Here is a 26,361-nt window from a genome sequence, read left to right as displayed (position 1 = left end):
CTGAAGTAGTGGAGAGTGCTCAGGAACAGCAACAAGACTCGATCAATAGGGAATCTGCATTCGACTGAAGCTGCCGAGTCAAGGTGTGTTGCTCCTTCAACTCATCGAAGCTCTGGCATAAGGTCACAACTTCAGAAACGGCCCGTGGATTCCTAACCAGGAGCACCTGGAATGTACAGTCATAAATGCCTTAGAGGATGTGCTGAATTATCAACTTAGGGCAGGGTGGCGTTGACACATTGGGCACCGTACGTCCTCAAGATTACATAATCATTTTAGCTTCAAGTGCATTTTCGGTAAAACCACTGCTTTCAATTTATCTGCTGTACCTCGTGCCATATCCCACTGGGATGGTCTTCCCGATGATATCGTCACGATAACTGATCGTAAAATATTTCGTGAACGCCTGTGCGCGCTTTTTACATAATCTCCTTTCTTTTATATATCTGCTATGCTTGATCATGCTATGCTTTTTGTTTTTTAGTTCAGCCACTGTACAGTTGTCTTAGGTTTATTTTTGAGTTGTTTCCATTGTACTTAACAGTTCTTTGTTACATTTTTTTTTAAATAAATAAATAAATTTACAAAAGGTCAACGACTTCTTCGTAAGGCTCGTGAAACTGTCTCCAGTCTGCTGTGCTTAGGTGCACATGTGCTGTTCAGCGCGCAGTTTACAAAAAGCGAGTCGACCAAACACTTCAGTGAATGACGTCTTGAAAGTTTACCATGTCGGGATATATACTCGTTTCGCGATTATGGAACCTGAGTTGGGCAACACCAGGAAGATAAAATACGACGTTGGTCAACTTTGCAGCATCATCCCACTTAATTGTTATGTGCTCTCACACGTTCGTACGAAGCGAACTAGTCCTCCACATTGGTGTCATCTATACCACTGAAAACCTTCGGATCACGTTGCCGAGGAACCCCAGTGCAGATGACGGACTGGGGTGAAGGCGCCGGCGGGTCTCTGTTGTCGGTCAAAATGGGCAGAAGCATTCGCGTGCGAAACTCCAAGGTGCATGCAATGGAACTCCAGAAATCTCATAACAGGCTTATTGGCAATGCGTGCCTTCAAGGATGCTACGAGCAGAAACGGCAAGGCAGCATGAGGCCCCGTCTCGAAAGACACCAGCAACCAGCAGTGCAAGCTGAGGATTGGTGATGCTGCTGGACGGATGAGTGTCTTCTTCACAATATATGTATCATGTAAGCAAATTGAGTGTGCGCATGCAATGCTGGTTGTCGCTCGATGAGGGCCTTTAAGCCCAGGGTTTGCAGGGCTGCCCTGCTGACTTGTACACTGCTAATTATGTATTGCACGAGGGAACGAATCAGCAGTGGCACCAGTTTATTGGAAATATTCAGCAGCCCAGCCAGGGCTTGATGCTAGCAGAAAGCGGGCCAGCTCAGCCCAACCAAGGCACCTGTGGCGAAGCTTCCGTAGAAGCCTTTCTTTAGGGTTATACCACAGAACATCGATGGCCATATGTGCAAAACATGGCGATTCCTCGGCAGACGGATGGATGCATAGGCGCCGACTATGGGGAGTCTCCAGGGCTCGAGCCCCATCAGTTTTCCGGTTGGGGGGCAGAGCACGTATTATGCAGCACATATTGAGCAACGAAAAGCTTTATTGGGCATTTTTCATGTTGCTCTACAATTTTCTCATTGACACCTTTCATGTAATTATAGTATCCGAGGAGTTGATTTATTTGTATAAGGGCGAATCAAAATATTTGCCCCTATTTTTTATTAGCCAAATTAAGGCACACACAGGTCATCACAAATGTATGTACTATTACATATATTTACCATACCATACACTACTTTTCCACATAGTCTCTAGACCGGTTCAGACATTTGTCCCATTGCAGTACTAAATTTGATATGCACCTGTGGTAGAATTCATCCAGCTGAATGTGGAACCATCGTTGGACTGCTGTCTTGGCTTCATCATTGCACGTGAATCGCTGTCCTGCCAGGAACTTCTTCAGCGGATCAAAAACATGGAAATCACTAGGGGCGAGGTCCGGATTGTATAGTGGGTCGCCCATAGAAAATGAATCGCACTTCGTTGTTCGTATGTCATGGACGTGCGAAGCACCGCCGCCATCTTCAACATCCGACAGCAGCGCTGTGTCGCGGGGCTACCGGCAGATAAGGTCAGGCCAGTCCAAGAAAGGTCCACCGCTAGGACTGGATATGTTGACTTCGCATTTACAGCCATAATTTGGCTAAAAGGAATATGGCAAAGACTTTCCGATTCGCCCTCATGCATACTGCAGCCCTATTGGGCTATTGCAGGAGTGGGTGTGAAAAGCAGAGCAATGACAAACAATAAGAGGCAATAGGAACCATACAGACCAAATGAAATTACTAACTACATGTTCAATGGCTGCTAAAAATAAGTTTAAAGGAAGAGAACAAGTAGGACCAGGCAAAGAATTCCAATATTCAATTACACAGGGAAAGAAACCATATTTTGAAGTGTTCATATAGGCAAAATAAGGCGTAATGTTTAGGCGACGGTGGCTTCCAGTATTAGATGGTTTAGCAGGAGTTAGGTAATCATCTGTAGAAATTGGGCAAGAGGAGTTAATAATGCAATGCAGAAACTTAATGATTCGTGCGTCCGTGATCTGAGAGTGGTTGTAAGCCAACCAATCGATGATTAATTAAGACTAACGTAATTAGGTGGAATGCAAGAACTAATCTGAGTATCTTCAAGTGACGGCAAACAGCATTACTTTGGTTCTGTCCAGCTACGTGACATTTGCATAATATTTAAATCTTGGTGCATGATAGTTGGGACAATCTGTATACACAGGACGAAGTTTATTATATTTTTTAAAGAGAAGGAGCTAGCCAACTAACAATTATTCCTCGTGGTATGGATCGCCTATGCCTAGAGAATTAATATGTTGCTGTATGTTCACCTCACTTCAAATTGCTTCCGTGCTTTGTTGACCCTGAAAAAAACCTGCAGACCTCGATGAGCCCTCCGGCAGTCTTTCACGCACATTTCACACGCCACTGATGAAGATGTGTGTCTCAGTATTGCTTTGCTTTCCAGTAGGCAATGCTAAAGATCCATGAAAAAGAAAGCTCTTCTAATAATTTACAACATTTATTAGGGACAGAAACATTGCCACTTACATGCAGAGGTCACAAATATGTATACAGTAAAACCTTGTTAATTTGAACTCTGTTAATTCGAAATCCCGGATAATTCAAAGGTTTTCTGCGGTCCTGTATTTTCCAATGTAAGTTTGACCGAATAATTCGAACTGGCGGCCTAGGCCAACCCAGCTAATTCGAAGATTTGGGGTGCTATGTGGCAATTCCCTATTCCCATTTCACCGCAAACCCGACGAAATGACGGCCATTTGAAGCCGTGAGTGACGCCACATAGCAATCACGATTATTTATAGACGAAGCGCCACGGTACGCCCCACGCGCTGTCTAAATGCGCGCCTGCAGAGGAGATGTGCTTCACTGCAACGCAGCGGGCACACCGGTTTTTGTCATGTGCTCTCGTCCTGCACTTCGCACACTCCTCGCAGGCAGTGGTCACAGCGTTAGCACTTGTTCCGTGCCACTGTCACTGGCTGCCGTTCGCCCATTCTCTCTCCGCACCTGCCGCGACGTGTGTGCACGCATCGCCGCTCTGCGCCGATTCTTTGTGTGCGGTGGTTATGGGTGTTGCAGCTAGCGTGGTCTTCTTTTCTTTTTTTTTTTTCTGAACTGTGCAGAAGTGCCAGTGAGCGAAGATGCCAAACTATAAGACTTTAACGCTGCAGCAGAAGTTCTGCTTGATCCAAGAAGCAGGTAAGAACACGTGTTCCAAGACCGAGTTGGCTGAAAGGCACAGCGTGCCCCTCTTGACGCTGTTCACAATATTGAAGAACAAGTCAAAGGTACTGGAGGCCTACAGCAAGACATATTCTTTGAAGCAGTCGCGAGTACGAGCTCCCACGTACCAAGACGTGGAATCAGCTTTACTTTGCTGGCTGCAGAAAGCAAACGCAGAACACCTTCCCGTCAAGAGAACAATACTGCGGGAGAAGGCCAACGACTTGGCTCTGAAACTTGGGCACGAAGAATTCAAGTGTAGCAATGGATGGTTCAGCCGTTTTAAAGAGCACAATAATTTGACCTTTGTAGCTGTCTGTGGCGAGAGGGGCAGCGCAAATGAGAGCGTTGTCGATGACTGGAAGAAACACACGTTGACTCCGTTGCTTAGTGAGTGCGGTGCAGACGATGTGTACAACCTTGACGAGGCAGCCCTTTTTTGCAAGATGCTGCCAACAAAAACGTTTGCAGCGAAGGGCACCGCGGTCAAGGGTTGAAAGCAGGGCAAGGAAAGAATGACCATTCTGTTTGGCGCGAACATGTGCGATAAACACAAGCTACCGTTACCCACAGTTGGAAAGAGTGGGAAGCCTCGCTGCTTTAAAAATGCACGGCTGCCACCAAGGGATGAGCTTATCTACCCACACAACAAGAAAGCCTGGGTCACAGGCGCAATATTTGAAGATTACGTTCGGCAGCTTGACCGCAAGTTTACGGCCACAGGCAGGAATGTACTCTTCATTGTTGATATTGCCTAGTGCATGGTGACATCCCGCACTTGAAAGCTATCAGGATGATATTTCTTCCAGTCGATCTCTCAGCCAGTGGACCAAGGCATCATTCAGCACACAAGGAAGATTTACCACCACCATCTGCTCAAGCGCATGCTCCATTGCAACGACAACGACAAGGGGTACTCCATCAACCTCCTCGGGGCCATATATCTTATTGCATATGCATGTAAGCAAGTGGAACCCACTTTGATCATATGGTGTTTTGAACACGCTGGCTTCTCGAAGGGAAGCATCGTCGATACTGATGCTGAATATTCATGTGCACTTGATTAAGAAGGAGCCTAGTATTGTGACCGCAGGAATGCACTCTGCGCAGAGGATAGCGAATCCGGTGCAGTCGGCTTTGCCAAGTATGTGAACTTTGAAAATGATTAACAGACATGCTACTGAGACTTGGAGAGTGAAGCTACCACTGATGCGACCACGTGCAATGACGGCGACGGCGATGACGCTAACGAGCCCTCCCGAGCACCCGCTATTGGGGAAGTTATCGGATCACTGAATGTTATCCACAGTTTTGTTGAGTGCCACGGTGGAAATTCTCAAATGCTGCACTAGTTGGCCAACTAGATAACATGACTTTTGGAGCCTCGAACTACAGGATGCGGGAAACCAGAATTTATATTACTTTAAGTAATCTAGAAATCGCCGAATAAAGGTAGCGCATTCCTGCAGCGAAATCTTTTTGCCTGGGTTGCATTTTTTGTGTGTTCAGTTAATTCGAAAACCCGCTTAATTCGAAGATTTTTTGCAATCCCAATTACTTAGAATTAACGAGGTTTTACTGTAATTCAGTCACCAGCCAAAATGAGGCCAAGGATTTGCTCGAAATCAGAATCAATAGCAGTCTTTCTCAGCAGCACTTATACTAGCACTCGCAGTAAAAATATATATGTATATGCATACATGACTCGCCATCCCAGCCTGGGCCTGCGAAGCGGATGTCTAGCTAAACTGCTGAAAACCACCACCACATACAAGGACACCACCGCTGGTCGCATTGCCGTTTCTTTTCCCGTTTGCCGCTCCTCATACTCACGCTGCTCCTCTAGAGTACGAACTATGTGTTGCTCACCCAGAGCGGTGCTGCAACAATGAAATCAGTTGCTAGGCTAATTTTTTTTGTATACGAAAGGCCAGTGACGTCAGCCCCCAAGTTGCAAGCTTCCGTTGCCAGGGCAGCTTGCACAACAGTAATCTCTACCGGGAAACTTATGCGGGCAGTGCTGTGTGCTTCACGTCGTTATCAGGAGCGCCTTATCACTAATTATGTGGTTCAGATGTTGGTTTGTGCTCATTCTTTATTGAAACAAATGCTGTTCTGTAGGTTGTATACATGATTCCAAACAAAGTATGCACTTTTCGCTTTACTTTTCCGAGTCCAGGATGACATTAGAGGTTCTTCTTAGACCACCTGTTTACAGTTATAAGTATTTATAGAAGCCTGTACGACAAGGAGGTAGTGCACAAATGCAAAAATCCGTCACCCTTGCAATTGGTGCCCTGTGTTTCATTGAGAACTGTAGGCAGCACAATCTTAAGAAAGATGAGACTTGTTGCTTCAATTCCACTTTCTTCATGATGATATTTGTAACTAAGACAATGACAGGGATTTGCTCATATGTGGCAAAATATATAATGAAGCCATCAAGCGCATAGTGCACATTATATCTTATGATTTAATCCGCACTGCAAATACTAAAAGGCTACAATGTTTCTCAACACCTTTGTTGCCTATTCCAAGTCATGCTTCCACCTGGAATTAGAGCACACAGAGCGCCTGCAGATCTATATGGTGATTTATTATTGCAGCAACACACGCAGCAGCACATGCACTGTAATAAACATGAGCTAAATAGAAACAACACGATGAGGTGGCTGCCCTTCAAAAAAATTTGCTGGAATGAGAGACACAAAAGAATGTGAGCTACAGAAAACAGGATGACAGTGAGGTCTTAAGTGACAGTGCACAAGAAACATAAATTTCCTTTTAAAATATGCTTAACCCATTGGCTACTAAATATTACACATGCTGCAAGCCCCTGCACACTGATTATAGTTGCTGCATGTGTGCTACGATAGTTTCCACAAAATAATAAATACTAAAAATTTTTTAAAATCTAACCGCCACTGTAATGGAAAAGTAGTGATATCTATTGACAACACCTTTAAACGAGTGTAAGCAGATATTGCTCGTTGGGTCATTTATGAATAGCTTTTTAAACCAACCATCACCGGCGTTGGCAGTATGGCCAGCTCCTTCGTAGCCAATGAGTGGGTTAAGTCTCACAGCACAGACAGTTTCTCAGCTTGTATATTTCAGGGTCATGTCCACCGTAACTCAACCTATTCGGAATAACTGTCTCCTGCATTATGCGCCACAGCTAGTATAGCTTTACTGCAGCATTCGCAGCTACAATATGCAAAATTATCCCTGTCGGTTTCTAGAAAGTATGGCTTCACTAATCTGAGCTAAGCTCACATAGTGAAGTACTAATGTCAAAAGTAATGTATGTGGATGAATAGAGCTAAAGGAACAGGGAACCTGCACCAACTCCCACCACTAAAATCTGTGTTCTACCTAACATCATTCTTTTTCTAGAAAAAGGCCTATCCTACTATGCACAGAATGACTAGAAATGTGTGGGCCTCTTGTTGGCAGTCTTGCATGTGGCTCCACGTGAGCCTCACGTCATGAATGAGGCTTTAGCTCTGGGGCAAACTCCAGCAAAAATGCCTCCAACAAGTCCTGAAAAAAAGTATATATTCAGACTAGTAACAGTTGACAAGGGACATTAAATGTGGTCAAGTCTACACCTAAGTTGATAGGTACACCCGGCGACAAAAGTTTACGGACCACGGGATCTCTGAAATCATTCCATTCCCGAACAGCCTGTAGCAGTAGCCAGTAAAACTGTATACAACAATGTTGTTAGCATATTCTAGTCAAGGCCCAAAATGTAAATACCAGACTGCATTGTGAGGTTGCAGAGATATTCAGCTTTTTCTCAGATCTCATGTCCCGCAATATTTTGTCGCCTGGTGTACATAAGGAAGGCAAATTAAAGAAACACTATGTTAGCACACTAATGGCTTTATTTTGTTACTAGTATACTTCTGGGAAAACTGACGGTAGATACATGAAGGACGTACTCAAGTAACATTTTAGGGACTGCCTAGTGTTGTACACAACTGAAGTGCCAAAAATGCATCAATACTCACATAAAAAAGCTGCTTGTTCAAACGAACATTTTGGAAGACATCGAATGCTTTGGCTGCACCCCTGCGAGCATTTTGCTGCCCAACTACATCAAGAATGTCTGCAATATAGAACAAGAATTAGTTAAACATGAAGCATATGAAATACATTCTTCATTACAATCTTCATTACAATCACTATTTTAGTCAACACACAGTCAAGCTTATTGCTCATCAAACCAAAGGCAGACTCGCACATATCTTAAATATGCTACCCAAAATATTGCATTTGAAGTACTTTCGTAAGTATTTTGGTATTTAACGGATACTTTTGCAAAAGAGTATTTAGCACTGGAACTTAAATACCTTTTAGTGATTTAAGATACCTTTCAAGATACTTCAATCGGAGTCAGTTGGTGTTGTAGATGCAATATTGCATTGCCTCTTTTACACATGGCTCATGATGTGAACACAAATTTTTCAAACTGTCGTAGTGGCAGTCATTGTCATGATCTAAGACTCTTGTTCCTGTCAAATGCCACACTGTCTTTCACAAAGCAAGAACACAAAAACTAGGCACGCTGCCTTTTTATTACCCCAAGTTATCACTTGAACACGCCTCATGGTTGGTATTGGGAGTCCTCCGAAAGAGTAAGTTCTTGAATTTATGCATCACTCAAAAACAGTACAATCTTCTTGTGCCACTCTGCCATGTCTGAATTCAAGAGACGCATGCTGCGATCTTGACATTGACCTTTCTAATGGCACTTGTTGCAAACAAAAGCTATCACGGAATTTCAGTTGAGCCAACTCCCACCCAGACGACATGACCGGTAAGCAGGGATTCCCCACTGAAAATTATCTTGGGAGAGGCAAAGCCAAACTCAAGCATGGCACTTAGGAGGGAATGCGGGCCTAAAATTGCAATTTTTGACAGAAATATGCAATTTCTCATTTTGTTTATTTTGGATTCCCAGATGTAAACAAGCTCATCACGAAGTTTGGTTGCAATCTGCACCGCAAGAAAGAAACAAATATATTATCGCTGTCGAGAGTGCCCATGAATGGTGTACTCAGGATATGGCCACAGAGCAGGCAACAAATCAAACACGGAGTGAATGCCTCCATCAGAAAGCTTGTTTTTCACGCTTTTTAATCATGAAAGAGCCTCCACTGAGAGTAATGCAGACCGCAAAGTAAAAACCAAAAAAAGAGAGAAAGGCATAGTTCTGGCTGCAGCGCCATTGTCTACAAACACAGAAAATAGCGCTAAACTGCTCTAAAGCTGAAAAAAAGTGAAGACAACTTGAAGCAATTGCCACACAGCAGGCTTGAATTGAAGAGGAGGATCCAAGCTATGGAGCAGGGCACTTTAATTATTTTTCGTTTTAAAATAAAATATGTTCTTAAATCTTTCAGCTCATTTTTCTCAGTTTGCACTTTTTGGCTGAACAAAGACCTTCAGGAAAACTGTTTTCCAAACTGCTTCATCAAAACCTGCTTTCAAAGTGCTTCCTGGCCTGAAATTATGTCAGGGACAAGATGGGGTACTTTCTGTATTTCTAAATATTTATTAACACAAAAATTTATCACATATTGACATATGACACTGAAAAAAATTGAACTTTGCCTCAAAGTGATGACATTGTTACAGAAATGTACTGAAAAACTTGCGACCAGCCTTATCCTGTACTGTAACCCTCTAGAAGGTATCTAAGGAATACAATGAGTGTGTATTAATTAATTCTGAAACGATAGATTTCCCAAGGCGACATGCCTAATTGGTCCATATGACAGCCATAACTTCTTCATTTGATCTGTGTTAGTGAAATTTACAATATGTACATAAAACAATATATTTTTATAAATATCCATGCAACAGTTCATAAGTTAATATTCGGCCCACATCCCCCCTTAAACAGACTGTTACATGATTTTCTGTGGCCTATTACCACTGCCTTCACTAACGATCTCTAGCCAGCACAGTCTCCTGGAAATGTTCTTGCCAGTATTGAATGGCTTCAATGAATTTGGCTTGTCATGAATTGGTTATTACTGTAAAAGAGAATGGTCGGACTGCTTCTTAAGTGCGTTATCATTTCGGAGAAATTTTATCGCTGTCTGAGCTCATGCATCGGGGAGAACTGCACCAGACAAAGTCACACAGGACACAAATGCTTTATCATTAGAAAAGTGAATGTGACATGTAGCTATACGGTCATAGCAAATACGGACTGTTGCTTTTATAATCTATCCAGGTCAAGCATTGCACACATCTTGCTCAAATATTACATTTCCTTAAACCTCTCTTCCAAAACAATTTCAGTAAGGTCTTTGACACCACGCAAGGCCCATTCACATTGTGCTGATCTACAGAAAACTGTGTGACAAGAAAAATAAGAATGCATAAAATGTTGCACAGAAACCGTCAAAGATGATTATTAAAGAAAGCAAAGCTTAATTTACTGTTGTGAAACACACAATGCTTGTCTCTGTGTTGTTTTCTTGTCTAGCAGAACCCTTGTTGCACAGCTGTACCTCACAATGCAACACAGGCATGATAGTAACACGCACAGCTGTGCATGAACTTTTTTTTCCTCTTTAAAGGAATACTTGCCTCAAGGCATATGGGGAATAAAATAAAATAAAATAAAGGCTTGGGTCACTTGGCTTCAGTCCGGCCTTTCTCAAGACTGACCACCTGTGTTCAGCCCCAGCCACACTGGCGAAAACGCGATGCTGTGGTGGTGTAACCACACTGACTGGCGGTGGGCCACTGCGGCAGCCTCCTCTGTATTACTCTGCGTGCATGTTTTGTGCTTTTTTTCTTCATCTGATAGACTGGTGCTGTGTTTAGACTCTTCAGCCTTTGTTCTTAATGCGAATCATGTGTGATGATAATCATGTTGGTGTGCTTCCTTCTGTTGCGTCGTTGCTGCATTCAAAAGACAAGGAGAATGAGGTACTGGGGTGTCGCCTTCGAATACTTGTATTCAGGGTCCATCTTGTCATACTAAACCGGATGTGGTGCACTGCCTCCGAAAACCTTTTCACTGGGATGTCTCGGGTTATACTCATCATTGTAAAATCAGTTGCAAACCACGACAACCAAAACAAGTGCAAACAACAGCTGACGCGAGGAGACAATAGTGTGAAACGAGTCGCCCGGCTGACACCAGACACAAGTACGAATAGAGTGCTCGGGCAGGTCGGCATGACACCAGTTTCCCACTTCCACGTCCCTAAAAGGGCTGCTCTTATTGGTCTCTTTCCGTGGCACGTGGCAAGTCGCGAAAGGTTGGCCCAGGACCGATCACTCTGGCAGCACGAAAAGGCTGCCCTATGTCAGTTTCCATGGCCTGCGTTTTTCCACTAGTGCGGTCGGAGCTTTCCAGGGCGCAGCCAAAGGAGGTGTCCAGCATATGCTTTGTAGCTGCCACAGTAGCTGAGTAGTATTTGGGACATCTTTCTTGGTTGACATTTGTCGATGCCTAGGGAAATCGACAGTGTAAGGAAACAACATGCAACACCTATATACTCTGTTTCACAAGTAAGTTGCAGCACCGCTGGCAATATCCTTGCACAGTGGAATATAGTTTCAGGGGTAACTGTTTGATTGCTGACAGGATTAGAGAGCTATTTTGGCATAGTACATGATACGTTGCAGTGGTATGTGACATGCTAGGCCCTTTGTGCATGCACTTCAAGTACCACAAATTACAGTGGTGATTACCACCAGTAATTGTAATGCCGCCCTAACTGATTACGGAGCAACACGGCAGCACCAATACAGCCAAGACCGCCCATTTCGATCCAAATTTACGCTTGTGACTGGATCTCCACCCTAACAGCAAAAAATAAATGTCAAAATCCTTCTTCGTTTAGTTTTCCCTGCCGCTGATGGCAAAACGTTCAGTATATTTTTCGTTATTGGGATTGGCTGTTTATTTTCACACTGCAAGGACTACCAAGGCGGCGATGAGCTGTAAATGTAGTTTGATTTCCTGTTAGAAGATGGTGCCACAGCATTAGCACTGGTGATGTGTTGACGATGTGGAACGGTATAAAAGCCTAATTGTTCGCTGCACCATGAATTTACGACTTTGCTGTATCATGGTATGTGGGGTCTCTCACACCCGTACTCTTGGGACAAAGGAACGATAACACAGTAGTGCAGACAATCACAAGGGCATTTATTGCACCTTTCATAGATCAATGCCTGCTAGCCGAGTTGCTATCCACAAAACATGCCGATGGGAACGCGACAAATCTAGAAGTCTGACTCACCGCGACCGGAAGCGAGCGAATATGTTCGCCCCATGCTGGATCCCAAGGCCTGGTCGTTCGCGTGTATGGTCACGCGAATCGTGGCGCGTTCGAGGGCGGCCACGCGAGGCGGTCTCGCAGAAGCATGGGTCGGCGCGCACGCGGGAGACGTCCCCGCCATGCGCCGACCCGCCGGGCAAGAGGGTCGCTGCACGTGCGGCACAACCGTCCCGCTTGCTGTCTCGAACCCAACCGCCCGAGCGCCTTGTCTCCCGACGCCCGAGTAACCCCGCAGCGGCGCGACACTAGCGGCATCTCTCGCACTGCGCTTCAACCACTCCAACCGCCGCGGGCGCCAAGCCACGCGGCGGGCGAAGCCGCCCTGCAGGAGACGAGCTATGCGGGAAAACTAGATCTCAGGGGAGGCGTGAGAGTCACGCATCCCCACAGGTACTCGATCACTGTGCCAAGCAAACGTCACATAGACTCCAAGCAGACGATGCAGCGCGAGTGAACATTTATAAGGATGTTCAACCTTACTAATGGCTAAGGAGGCTGCGAGCAACTGCCGAGAAAGAAAGCGCATAGGTGAAGCAAAGCCCCGCCATCACAATTATGTAAACGCAGCCTATGGTTACAATGCCAGAACATTTGTTACATCAATGCACCAACCGTGGAGCATGTATTGAAATGATGTGAAGCAGATGCTGAGCAGACAATGCAACAGGGATGAACACATCTTGAGAGGCACTCAGCCTTCCAATCGGCTAAGGAGTCCTGCAGCTTCTACATTGTGGCAAGGAACCACTGTGATAGGGTATAGTACATCCCTTTTGCCACCGACTGAGCATCCACTCCAGCTTGGCATCGGATGACAGAATGCAGCCTTCTATACTAACCCAAATCTCCATATTCCCTTCTGTTCTAGTTCCAACCACCATAGTATCCAACTCCATAAAGAAAGCTTCGTTTTTAAAAGTGTTCTCGCTCATGGCCACAAAAAAGTTTCTCACTTCCGAGCACATATAGTGGTGCTGCCTCTTGAAAGTGCCACCACAGTATCAAAAGTGGGGCACCATAGCAGACTGGCTCTATTCGTTATACCTGATAAGCCGTGTTCGCAATTGATTTGATCACTTACACGTGGCGTTCAAAAGTGTTCGCGAGTTTTTGAGTAATTTAGGTGGCTCGCTGTGCAATTGGCTATTGTTTCCAATTTAAGAGGTATGCGTGCATTATGTACGCTGCATCATCATTCTGAGGCACCTAAAAGTAGTACTGGAAAAAGTGTTACGAGAGTGTGGCAAATTGGTTGCTTTTGTGGAAGGCAATTGGATGCTACAGCAATGCGAACCATTTGTAGATTCTACAACAAAGGATACATGCAGCTAAGACCAAAGGCTGTACAGTTAGTTAAACCTCGACATAATGGACTTTAATGAAATTCTCGATATAATGAAGTATTTAACTTTCTATAACTTATTTTCCATAGAACGCCCTACATTTAGAACCTCAATATAACAAAGTGTGTTTATGCATAAATTCAATATAATGAAATTTCAATGCAGCTGCAGTGGGATACCGAGACAATAAATGGAAACTTCTGCAGATGCAGATGGTGAAATGGCTGAATTACAAGTGGCGGCTTGCGAACACACGTCTTGAATTGCACGCCACATAACCAAGATCGATTGTCAAAGTGGAGCAGCTTCATGTTCCATGTAAATCCAAGTACGATAAGATTCTATCGTGCACCGTGCCCTGTAAGTTTTGGGTCAAGTGAAAGCGTGCGAAGGTGGGCCGAGAAGGATGGTGGCTTTATGAGCACTGTCTTCTTGATACCTTCTTGATACTTCTTGACCAAGTATGATGTACCCAAGGTAGGATAGCCACACAAGGTTAACGCTAGCCGCCAAGGAACAAAGAAGTAAATGGAAGAGAGAAGGTGACAGGAAAGGTCAAAAAGTGAGAGAAAGACAGATTTGAGAAGAGAGAGACAGGAAAAGGCAACTGCCAATTTCCCCCGGGTGGGTCAGTCCAAGGGTGCCGTCTACATGAAGCAGAGGCCAAAGAGTTGTGTTGCTTCCACCGGGGGGCCTTAAAGGTCCAAACACCCGATATTGGCTCAACACCCTGGATCACCCTTTCCTCGGACATGGCTAAGCTGTGCACAGCTAAGCTGCACACAGCTACATGCGGAAGGGTCCAACCCTTACGTGCTCGGGTACATGGTATTGCAACACACCAAACGCCTGCTGACGCAGACGCGCCTGCGGGGCATCCAGAAGGGAGTGAGGAGCAGGCTTTTGTTGGAAAGAGAGCATTTGAGAGAAAGGTGACTTCGGGCACCATTTGCAAACTCGACGTGCCGTGTAAAACAGAAAAAACTTGGCTGTGATGTTCACAGCAGCATATGTTATCCACAGACTGTTTTTTCACCAAGCCCAAGAGGTGCTTCAGGACAACTTTAAAGATAAAAAAGCACACTCGCAGGAACCTTCTAGCTGCTGCCAGTATACACCAAAGCGTATTTTTCAGCACACACTAGGAAATAAGCACAGGCTGCAAGTAATGTTTATGTGCAATTCGTCGGTGGTCCTTGGTAATTGTCAAAATGAGTTGAAAGGAACACTCAAAGATATCTGTTCAAAATAATATTTTCGGTATTCTAACCAGCAGAGGCATATTCTAGTGCATAACACACATGACTAAGAGCTCCACGAGGTACTATTTATGCACCGAATCGCTTTAAACATGATTGCTGCACCGGAATGTCTCCACCCATACGGACAACCGAAATGCAACAATGTAGTAGTGCACGTAAAACTTCATGCTCTGATAGTGTGCATCAAGACGGCAAGTTGGGCCAGTTGGTTGGGATTCATATTTAAGGTTCATTACAGCGTAACACAAGACAAGGACAAAAGAAGGTATAAAACGACGACACGGCGCTGACTCTCAACTGATATTTTATTGAAGACATGTCTAACATATATATAGGTGTCAGTTGATAACCATGACATACACGAGACACAGAGATGCATCGAAGCAACTATGACTAACTGACGGATAATCGAAATTGAGATAGGTATTGCAGTTCGTTGTCATGAAGAGTGATAGATAGTGTGCCACTGTCTTCTCAGCAGTGCACCATGGCTGCGCATTTCGTGCATTTAGCAAAGACAGGTCAGTATTCGAGTTTTGCTGCATATACCCAGCAGGCAAAAGAGTGAGTGCCGGAGCACAGATGTACTTGACGTGCCGACTGCACGGAGATGTGATGGCTGCAGTGCTCACAAGACATTTTGTGTCCACTTGTGTGATGCTTATCTTGGTTGTGCTATGGTTAGCTAAGACAGTCAAAGAAAGGGTCGACTCCAATTAGATGAGGCACGTCCTACACAAGTGGCATCAAGTGAAGCAGACGATGAAGCACCTTCGCTCATGATTGCCGCACTGGTGGCCGCTTGAGGGCGCAAACCATTTTCTAAAGTCATCCACTGCCTTGTCTCAGGGCCAGTTGACATTTGCACAATAGAGCTATGCGTGCAATTTAGGTCTCAGGGTTCGCAAAGAAAGCTGTGATTTTAAAAAAAAGTGACGCAGATTCCACGCACTATGGGAATTGTCGGTAGCTGGCTACCTAGCATCGTTGGGGATTACACAAAGCGTTACTAGATGGACCAACATGCTTATGCAAGACAGACGGCTATGCGCCTGATGTGAGCACGTGTGTGATGACAGCAGCAAGATGACAGTAACAACGATCGTGTGATGCCGCCGGTGGGATTTCTAATTCGGCCGTTCAATATGAGCATATGACATACTGACTACATCTTATACAATCGTACGTACAGACATGTGGTGTACGCTAAAATGACAATGGCATATGCACTCCTGCGATGAAACTTGTTCAACCTCTTCTGATCATCAAAGCAGTACAGCATCACCATTTCTATGTAGCGTTAACTGCCATGAGAAGGAGAGCAATGGGGGATGCAGGTCGATCCCAAAGACGGTGCAGTTGAACACAGCACCTCAAGGCATGAGCTGTCACGAGGAAAGAACACAAGAAACCGGCAAGTGACGCAAGCGGCTTTGGCAAGATGCATGCGATTGTGGCCTAGTAGTTATTGGGTTGCTGTGCCCGAAGGCCGATCATGCATTTCTTTTTATTACAGAGGTCCGAAGCATGGCGAGATAGGCAATACCTACCCACCACCTGGAATGAGGCAAAGAATGCTCTGCCTTAAAACAAGAAATTATGGTGGTCCACATTATTTCTAGCCGATTACAGACCTTCAAAGCGTTTAGTATGCAACCAAGAATGTCTCGTCCGCTAAAGGAAGGAAATGCATTGAAATTTTTGTCTTTTAATTAGTAATTGCAACAGTAGCCAGAACAGAATAAGCGAAAAGGGAGATAAGTAAAGAACATGAGGGTGACCTTATTGGAACATTAAGAAAGATATCTTGACATGCTGACGTAAACAAATGTACTACTAACGTGGCAAGTTTTCAAGAAGCAGTGATTTGGCCTGCTTGCGAGCGGCAAGCTGTTCCTGCTCTGAGCGTTGTGGCCACTCGGGGGCAAGCTGACCTCCAGGCCATATTGACTCCCGCAGCATGTCCAACATGTAGACTTGCATGGGCTCCGAAAACACCCACGACACCCATTCACGCAGTTGCCTGGAAAAAAAAAAAGACAACAAGATACTTTGCAGTGCTTATTAAGCAAAGGGAATACAATGGTCAGACACATAGCAAGGGCTGGTAACTATCTTCGGATAGTGCAGGAGGGACGAAATACCAACGAATACACAGGACAAGTGCTACTTTCAACTGAGGTCTATTGCAAGGTGTACACTGACTATGTAGGTGTTAGCCTCCCAGAGAGAAGAACATAGAAGTAAGACACGTAATCACCAGAGCTTATGCTTACGCATCTAAACACAAATCCTGTATGTCATGTAGTTGCAGCATGCGCCGACTCTAGGAACTAAACGACGGGATGAGGAAAAACAAATAAGGGGGGAGTGTTATTTCTCCTCGTCCCATCGTTTAGTGCTCCTCCAGATAAGTTAAAGTATAGTTGTCCCATCATTTAGCGCTCCTCCAGATAAGTTAAAGTATAGTTGGAATTCGCATTTGTGGCAATGAGCTGCCAAATTACTAATGGTAGCTTTGCGAAATTTGCTACAGTGTTTCCTTGGCCAGACAATGCAGTGCTCAGTCTGGCCTACACAGACTCAGCCAGGAGAAGATGGAATTTTGTGCACCATGCCATCTGAACAGTCGGCTGAACTTTGGACACTTCTGCAACTCGGTGGACTACAGGAACAGCTTTGAGTTGGGCTTCATTTGAGAATATGGGGGCTAGAAAGCGCATGTTATCATATCTATTATCAACCTGACAGACCATGGACGAGTTATGGTATCCAAATACTGCAGATGTTAGACTCGCACTCAGTAATTGTTGAGCCCGCACATGAAAACTACACTCCACATTGCTTTAAGATGCGTGGTCACAACATTGTTTCAAACATGTTTTGTCTATGTTTTCTTTTTCTGCTATGTTCATTTTTACTTTCAGGTATATTTTTTATGTGAAAATATACAGTGGACTCCAGATAAACGAAAATGCCGGATAAATGAAAAATGATATCAATTTCGGTTGGCCGCCCATAGGCACAATGCTACCACACTTGGGAACGGAACTCAACTTTCCATGATCTCCGGTTAAACGGAACTACTGCCTACCTCATCGGCTTATGGAACCGAAAAAAAAAATCAGACAAACACGTCAAATGGCGATGCTAAAAATAATGAATAAAATCGTATCTACTAGGCAGTTGCGGGAAAGTTAATGCAAGATAAGGATGTCAATATTGCAGATGGTGTTTCCATCGCGATAACTTCACTATGCGAGTAAAGATCCCAGAGGAGGAAGAGAGCGCTAATGCATAGTAGGCACTGCAGTCAGGCTGCCACTACACTGTTTTATCCATACAGCCCAGAATACGAGGCCCCAAATGCTGGCCCTTGTTACCTGCTCCGAGGAGACAGTTGAAAATAATACCGATAAAATTCGTAATGAAGTTTATGAAGGTTCTATTGACGATGACAGATATTACTGTTCCAGTGAACGTTACTGTCTGGGGCCAGATAGCAAGAGATGGAAGTCTGCAGCATTATTCTGAACACAAGAGCTGCGCAGAATCAATAGGAGTGCTTTTGCACATAAACAGAACTTTGCGCAAGAAATTTACAATATTAGAAGCAGAATACAGTAATCGTTCTTTTTCTTCACCACAGTAAACACTCCGACGCTTTTTTAATAAAATGACTGCAATTTTGGGTGCTCTGCTTAAATGAAACCTTGAATAAACGTAACACATCTTTCTGTACCTTCGAGTTCCATTTAAGCAGCGTCTACTGTAGTCAATTTATTTTGCTTTGAACCGGTTTTGTATGCGCATTGTAACCGGTAGTAATTTTAAAATTGCAGCAGGTGTTATTGCTGTAAAATGCCCATTCACCAATTTTTTTTGTTTTATTTCTTTTGTGTTTTCTTATGGGAAGGACAGGCGTTAGTCAGGTGGTGTATGATCTACTGCCCGAACCCTTTGTCGGTTTGCACCCAATGAACCAAAATAAACATTATTATCAAAAGCTGAACATGCAGGAGTTGAAAAATGTTGTGGTTTGGTTCCTTTTTATCTGGTTTCGGTGCAGTGTTCCTGAAATGTTCATTTATTTTCCTATAAACATTCTGTTGTATTTATTTTTGTTTTGCTTGTCACCTGCTTATGCATTTTTTTTCTGTACTTCTGCACCTCCCGCAAGGTTTTGATAAGTCAGTTGTAGCAGATAGCACGAATCAATGTCTGTAGCTGGATGATATTGTTACAGTGCATTTGGACAGGACTGTGCGTGCAACAGGAAGACGAAGAGGAAGCTGTAGACTGGCTCCTGGAGTTGTGACCTTTGTACCAGCCTGCCTGAATACCACCAACTTTTCCCCATGTAAATAGTTGTAAATACATTTGTGCATCGGGCTTCCTCTTCGTAACAATATGAAGAGGTAGACAACTTGCAAGGCAAGTTATGGTGCTCAATTAGCTAAGTAGCAGTAAACCATGTGGGGTTCTCCTCCCATACTCTTGAGACAAAGGAACAACAACACACTAGTGCAAACAATCACAAGGGCATTTATTGCACCTTTCATAGATCAATGCCTGCTAGCCGAGTTGCTATCCACAAAACATGCCGATGTGCGCGCGACAAATCTAGAAGTCCGACTCACCGCGACCGGATAGCGAGCGAATATGTTCGCCCCATGCTGGATCCCAACGCTTGGTCGTTCGCGCGTACGGTCACGCGAACGGTGGCGCGTTCGAAGGCGGGCACGCGAGACGGTCTCGCAGAAGCATGGATCGGCGCCCAAGCGGGACGTCCGCCGCGCTCGCCGGTCCGCAACCCAAGAGTCAGCATGTTCTCCCTTGCGCCCAAGTAACCCCGCCGCAGCTAAAGCCCCTTGATAATTTGAAAGTAGCGACACTCTCCTCATCACGGCGCTTTCCTCCTCGATTCTCCTCGCCCGCCAGCTGCGCACGGCACGCTATTCCTCCTGGGCTCCCGCGGACGGGCCGCAGGATTCTATGGAGGCGTGTTATGTTGGGCCAGTTGCGTGCCCCAGTTGGGTTGAAAATTTTGAGAAATGCTAATAATAGCATCGATAATGCTGGAGGCAACGTTTATGAGGAGGTTGGTTTTTTCTTAAAGCCGTATGAACGGGGTATACTGATTTAAAGGGAGCTTTGAGGCGAGTTCTATACTCCAGACAATTTTTCTGCCACATGATCAGATGCTTTACTTCGTGCGTCTGGTCTAGTATTGCTTGTGACACATCCCTTTGTGTGTGGCTTATTAAGCGAAAGCCTTAGACCTCTGTTTCAAGGTCACATTGTGAGCTACAGAAAATATCACGTGACCGAAGGAAGGCGGGAAGCGAACCAAAGCATGTGCAGCCGCGTATATGAGATGATTAATGATTACCAAAGTAATGATTGATTACTGATTGGATTGTTGTTCATGCACCCTAATCCACCCCAATCGGTCTTAATACCCTTTCATCAACACTTCACCTTAATCCACCATAATCCGCCTTAATTCTCCTCCACGCACCTAAATCTTTATTCATGCATCTTAATCCTTCGTAATGCACTCTAATCCACCTTAATCTTCTTTAATACACTCTAATCAACCTAATCCTCCCTAATCCACCTTATGTCAACCACTAATGATTCATTAATTAACTTGGGTAATCATTCTCTCATACAGGGGGGGACATGCTTTGGGTCCCCTTTGGCCTTCCTTGGGTCACGTGATACGTCCAGTTTAGAACGCGACCTTGAAACATAAAGATCTAAAGGCTTTCGCCTTAAAACTTAAAAAAAAGCTCAATTTTGACTAGTGAACGCTCATCACCTACAATACTACGGGGATACTTGCCACTAATTTTTTCAGGGCGCAAAGCAGAATCAATAATACTGCGCTTCCGACTGAATAACAACAGTTAGCGACGTGCGAAGTAATGGAGCCACCCCAGAATATTAAGCATACTGAGGACAACCGCAACAAAAACGCTGGTGAGCAGGCCGGAAGAATGATAAAAAAATGCAGCATTATGGGATGCTTTGCTACGAGCTATAAGAAAGACTCCTCAGCTCGCAAACAACTCTGTTCTTTGTCAGAACAAAGTTGCTTCGGCCAATGTCATGCAGCCACTGCTTCCTACGCAAGCCGTTACGCTTTCGTTGTGGTATTATAAAAACGGCATAACCATCTTCAGGCTTCTTGCTGCAGTTATATGCGCAACAGCCCGGCATAGCGCTAGCACATAGACCGGAAACACTGCGCACAACGTTCGCTACGCCGAGCTAAAGCACCGAGCCAGCCGTGCTCAGGAGGAAAATGGCGCGAACGAAAAAGAAAAACACAAGAAAAACGCAAGAACCGCGAGTTTCCAAGGGCAACGGCAGGGAGACCAATCGTCGTGCAGAAAAACGGGGGCAAAACTGGTTCCCGTGGGGGGGACACGCAAGGGGCGAGGAGGAGGCGAGGAGGTCGCGCGGCGGCGGCAGAGTTCAAAGAGTGGCGGTACTTTCAAATTATCAAGGGACTTTAGCCGCAGCGCAACACTCGCGCCATCTCTCGCACTGCGCCTCAACCATTCCGAGCGCCGCGGGCGAAGCCGCCCTGCAGATCTAAAAAACTAGATCTCAGGGCAGGCGTGAGAGTCACGCATCCCCACATGCCCCCAACCTTAAATCACTACATATTCCGGCGAAACATGTCACACAGTCTAACATCAACGCGTGCTTCGCGAACAAGATAGTACATGCAACAGTGGCTGCGCCGAAGAAATGTCCACACGCTGTCCATAGCATGTGAGCCGACATTGTCCCTGGGTACACCGCCGGCGTCCGCTCGTCACAGCAGCAGCTTTGCAGACTCGACGGGACGATTCCAGGCCAGGACTCCGGAAACGACGACGCAGTAGTCGGTACGAACAAGCGTCGCTCGCGCCGACGCGCCCTGCTGGCAAGAGCCGCCGTAGCTGTCGGTGACCGCCGGCTCTTTTGTCCGCCGCCGAGGGTTGTGAGCTGGATACAAAAGGCCGCCGAAGACGCTGCGCCGAACTGGCCACAGCATCACCATCGCCCGGGGGGGCTCGATCGTAGTCCGGGGCAGCAGCTCAGACGATGCGCAGGTGACGGCAAACCAGGGGTGACTCCAGTCACGCTGCGTACACTCAACACACTCGGCAAACACTAAAGTAGTGCAAGGGAGAGGAATTCTGCATGCGCATCGCCTACGTGGTACGATGTTCGACTCGGCTAGCAAAAGATCGGGCAGCTACTCAGATGCTAAGTTCGCGTGAACGAAGCTCGCTTCCTTGAGTCGAACGAGTAATTTCAATTCGTGCGAGGCTAAATAGAATGAGGGAAGCAAATTGCAACACCTCAACGCCACGGTCCACCAGGTTGTGTCCCTCCATGTGCGACAGGCAGCTTCGTAAAGTCTTAGGCCTAAAGCGTCGCTACCCTAACAACAACCGGCATCCAAAAAACAACACCCAAAATGGGCGCAAAACAGACAGCCGCAAGGAGGTGTCAGCTCTGTTAGGTGGTCCTACTCCGCTCGGTGCACACAGCATCCGAGTTGACGGCGCCCACCGTCCCAGACGGTGTCGGAGCGCCCGGTGCCAGGCCGCAATACCAGTCAGCCCGTAGTGGCACCCGTGGCCCGCGGCCACCCGGCTCCCAGAGCAGCGACTTCATCAGAGTCAAAGAGATAGAAGCTATTTACATGAGAAATTCGGACCACCCCCGAGGCTTCCGTATTCACTCGCTTCAGGCTTGCCAATGCTCCGCGGGCGCTGAGCCTCGCTCTCCCAGGATGCAGACCACGTGGCTCTCGTACCGACGAATGTCATTAAAAAAAAACACTTGCGAAAAGGCTTAGCATGTTGACATGTTCAAACACACTACAGCCACCGTCGCCTCACTCAAGAAAGCACGCCGCCAACGCTAGCGATCAAAATCCACGCTAGCCCTATACGCTTCGGTTCAAACAAAGGTCTCGAACGAAGCAAAACTGTCAAATCTATCGTCCGATGCCCCAAGAGGTCCACGTTGGGCAGCCAGATGTGGGGTTCTCCTCCCATGCTCTTGGGTCAAAGGAACGACAACACAGTAGTGCAAACAATCACAAGGGCATTTATTGCACCTTTCATAGATCAATGCCTGCTAGCCGAGTTGCTATCCCCAAAATATGCCGATGGGCGCGCGACAAATCTAGAAGTCCGACTCACCGCGACCGGATAGTGAGCGAATATGTTCGTCCCATGCTGGATCCCAACGCCTGGTCGTTCGCGCGTACGGTCATGCGAACGGTGGCGCGTTCGAAGGCAGGCCACGCGAGGCGGTCTCGCAGAAGCATGGGTCGGCGCGCGCGCGGGACGTCCATGCTGTTCGCCGATCCACCGGGAAAGAGAAAGCACCTTGTCTCTCGGCGCCCTGTTGGCAGCGTTAGCAGCGCAACACTCGCGCCCTCTCTCGCACTGCGCCTCAACCACTCCGACCACCGCGGGCGCCAGGCCACGCCGCGAAGCCGGATTACAGGAGACGCGCCATGCGGAAAAAACATATCAGGGGACGCGCGAGAGTCGCACATCCCCACAACCACTAATTAAAATCTGAATTTCCAGATATACAAAGTATGCTTACAATGCAGGGATGAAGGTTATCCTTTATGACATCATTCTATGGTAAAAAATTTCTTTAACACAATTTTGTGTTGAAATATTTTTAATCCAAATTGTAAACGCACTTCGAAAGAGTGAACATGCCCCAATGTCTCTCGAGTTGATTGATCCTTGAAAATAACAGAATTAAGAATTTTTTTCTCTAGCTGCTGATAAGGTGTTAGTGTCCTTTTGTTGAGGAAAATCCTTACTTAGCTCATGATTCACATGAGAGAAGGCAACAGGACAGAGCACTAAATTGTTTAAATTATTTAGAGGAAAGATAAATATTTTTTTGCTTAAAAAGAAACAGCAGTTTCACAACGAAGCATTTAAGGGGACTTGCACAACAGCCTTTGTGTGGTGTGCAATGGCGTGGTCAATATCAAATGTAAATCCAAAACAACTTGTGCCGAAGCTCCAATTAGGTTGTGTAACGACTAATTATTATAAAATTAAAGTTAACTAGCATAATTTGAGCAGACAACTTATGTGCACATTTCTTATAACCAGTAACTTGTATTTCTTTCTATGTCGCGTTACACTGGCTCCACATTGGAGGTGAGCCAGATGCTCGTGTGGCTGCGGCAGTGAAAGCAGATGCTGTGGTACTGCAATGCAGTCTGTGCAGGAGCCACCACTAAGATTTAATGCAGCAACTGTTGCTGCATTCAAGCGAGTCCGTGGGCCAACAAATAGGTCCCCCCTAGCTAGTACTACCGAACTCACTCATACACTCGTACTCGTGTATATGTGTAAAAGTGTATGCACTTATACACTAGAACTCACTCGTACAGCTCCACTGTCCTTGATGTATCACTTGTCAGCGTGACATATAAATATGTGAAGGATTTATTTTTCTCCTATTACTTTTGCAGGAGCTTTGCTGGGATACCCACCTAAGCACAATATTTATTTCGAAGTTTTAGGCCGATAGCTAGCGACATTTTTTAACTCTGAAGAGGTAGAAAATTGTAAAAAGTATGCTATTTGGAGCTTGTTTCTTGAAGCATGGCTGAGAACATCTGACCAAAATTACTTTTTAAATGCACCTTGTTTGGAGAACTGAGCATGTGGTAACCTTTTGCCACAGTGTTACCTCTACCATGAAAAAGAAAAGTGGACAAGCAGGAAGCAAGCTGCGTCAATCAGCACTTTGGGTCTTGATCACGTCTTGGCAGTACCAGTTTTATTCATGCTCATCGCAAGTACGCTATAAAACAATTTCGCAATCGCCTGATTTTTCTAAGTGCTAATGAACTGTTTTACCCGGAGGTGATTTGAGAAAGAGCTGTCTCATCTCAAGAAGCATTGCACATTGGTGTGCAATGTACTCCTTTGCCAAATTACTTGAACCAGCCTTGCCTGTTTATGGGTTTGCCATAATAGGTTTGCACAAACGAGATCAGAGCACGGCGAAGCAGGTTGAAGACCCCCTGAAGTTCAAAGAGTTCATCGGCCAGTGCGTACAGTGGCACGGCTATGTCGTCTTTCTTGTCTTCTCGCCTGGAAAGAAAACAATGCAAGCCATTTAAAACAAGCAAAAACTTCAACCGGCTTACATTCATATTGGCTGTGTAAACTCAAGAGAATGGAGGAACAAAGAAAAGGATAAAATAGACGGGACAAGCGCTGGCCTGCCTTTCAGCCTTAAGTTCTTTGATTAGATCATTATACAATAAAAATAAAGAAAGCTTCAAACAACAAAAGACCAGTCTACAAAGCAACATTCTTTCCTTCAGTTCCTACAAAACTTAAAATGTTTAGATGACCAAAAATTTGTGGAAGTAGTAGATCTTTTTGTGAATTCATGTGTATAATTTACAATTCTTTTCTCTTGCTTATGCATCTAAATTTATTTTGCTCAATTTTGGTAACAATATTATTTGCCAATTTATTTATCTTTTATTTTTATTTATTTATTTAGTCATACTGTTAACCCTCACTTGAGGGTCATTACAGGGAGAGTCAGTAATTGAATTGCACATAGAACAAACATTGGAGAACATTTGTAACACACAGAACATTTGTAGAAAAAACACAGTTACGCGCAACGAATAAATAAGCTATACAGTTTGAGCGAAATACTTATCAAGACCAGCCTCAAAATCACTCACAGTATTTTTTTGTATCGCATCATTTGGTAATTCATTCCCCAGTTTAATAGTGTCAGGAATAAGATTGATTCTTATAATCATGATGTCAACCTCCAGGCGTTCACTTTCAAGTAACTTTGAATATCACAGCAATACTTTCCCATTGATTCTTGCAGTAAAAATACAATGCAGTATGCTGCTGTAGTGTGCAGTTGCCAATGTCAGAATTCCTGTTGGTGCGCTTCCTTCACTGAATGTGAAATTGATGGCAGCTTTAAGGAAGTCTGCTGCATCCCAACATTTAATTTACTATAGGCATTAGTAGCATGCTATTGGAGCAACTAGCATACTCAATCCTCTTTTCCAGCCTTAAAGAGGTCCTGAACTACCCTTAAAGCTTGGTGAAAAAACACATTCCATCAATGGGACATGCTACTGTGAACATCTCAGCCAAGTTTTGCACTTGTGCGCGGTGCATGAGGCTCACAGCCGAAGTGCAAAGTTGCCTTTCTCACAAACATTCTCTTTTCAACAGAAGCCTTTTCCTCACCCATTTCAAGGCTGCCGGCGGCAGCTATATTTCGTCATACAGCAGATTCCCAAACACGGCTGCTATTGGCCAATAGCCGACATCAATCGTGAAGCATGAACAGAAGTGTGAGCAGTGCGAGCCTGGCAGCTCTGCGCACACATTTGCCTATTCTGTCATCCCTACGCCTCTCCTTTTCCATTTGTAACAGATGTCAAAAGTGGCTTTTTGTACAGATCAGCTTGCAGCAATAGCGCTCGCGCTGCCAGCTGTGGCGGTATGAGCACGATCAGCAAAGCGAGAGCAAGGAAGA

At 45.2% G+C, this 26,361-nt stretch overlaps 1 protein-coding gene across 1 annotated transcript in view; it reads right to left on the bottom strand.

The window, feature by feature from the left end:
* Positions 1–6,430: 6,430 nt before the first annotated feature.
* LOC142578603 (sorting nexin-25-like) overlaps positions 6,431–26,361 on the bottom strand; it is an 89,505-nt gene continuing 69,574 nt past the window's right edge. Inside the window, exons 20-23 of the mRNA XM_075688003.1 lie at positions 24,789–24,929; positions 16,620–16,801; positions 7,872–7,969; positions 6,431–7,398 (exon numbers count right to left, since the gene is read on the bottom strand). Of these exons, the coding sequence (XP_075544118.1) occupies positions 7,342–7,398; positions 7,872–7,969; positions 16,620–16,801; positions 24,789–24,929 (478 nt within the window). The 3' untranslated portion in view covers positions 6,431–7,341. The remainder of the gene's footprint in view (positions 7,399–7,871; positions 7,970–16,619; positions 16,802–24,788; positions 24,930–26,361) is intronic.

Source organism: Dermacentor variabilis, chromosome 4 (genome assembly GCF_050947875.1).
Source record: "Dermacentor variabilis isolate Ectoservices chromosome 4, ASM5094787v1, whole genome shotgun sequence".
Lineage (NCBI taxonomy): Eukaryota > Metazoa > Arthropoda > Arachnida > Ixodida > Ixodidae > Dermacentor > Dermacentor variabilis.
The sequence above is the reverse complement of the archived record's forward strand: the minus strand, read 5'-3'. Positions and strand labels throughout refer to the sequence as shown.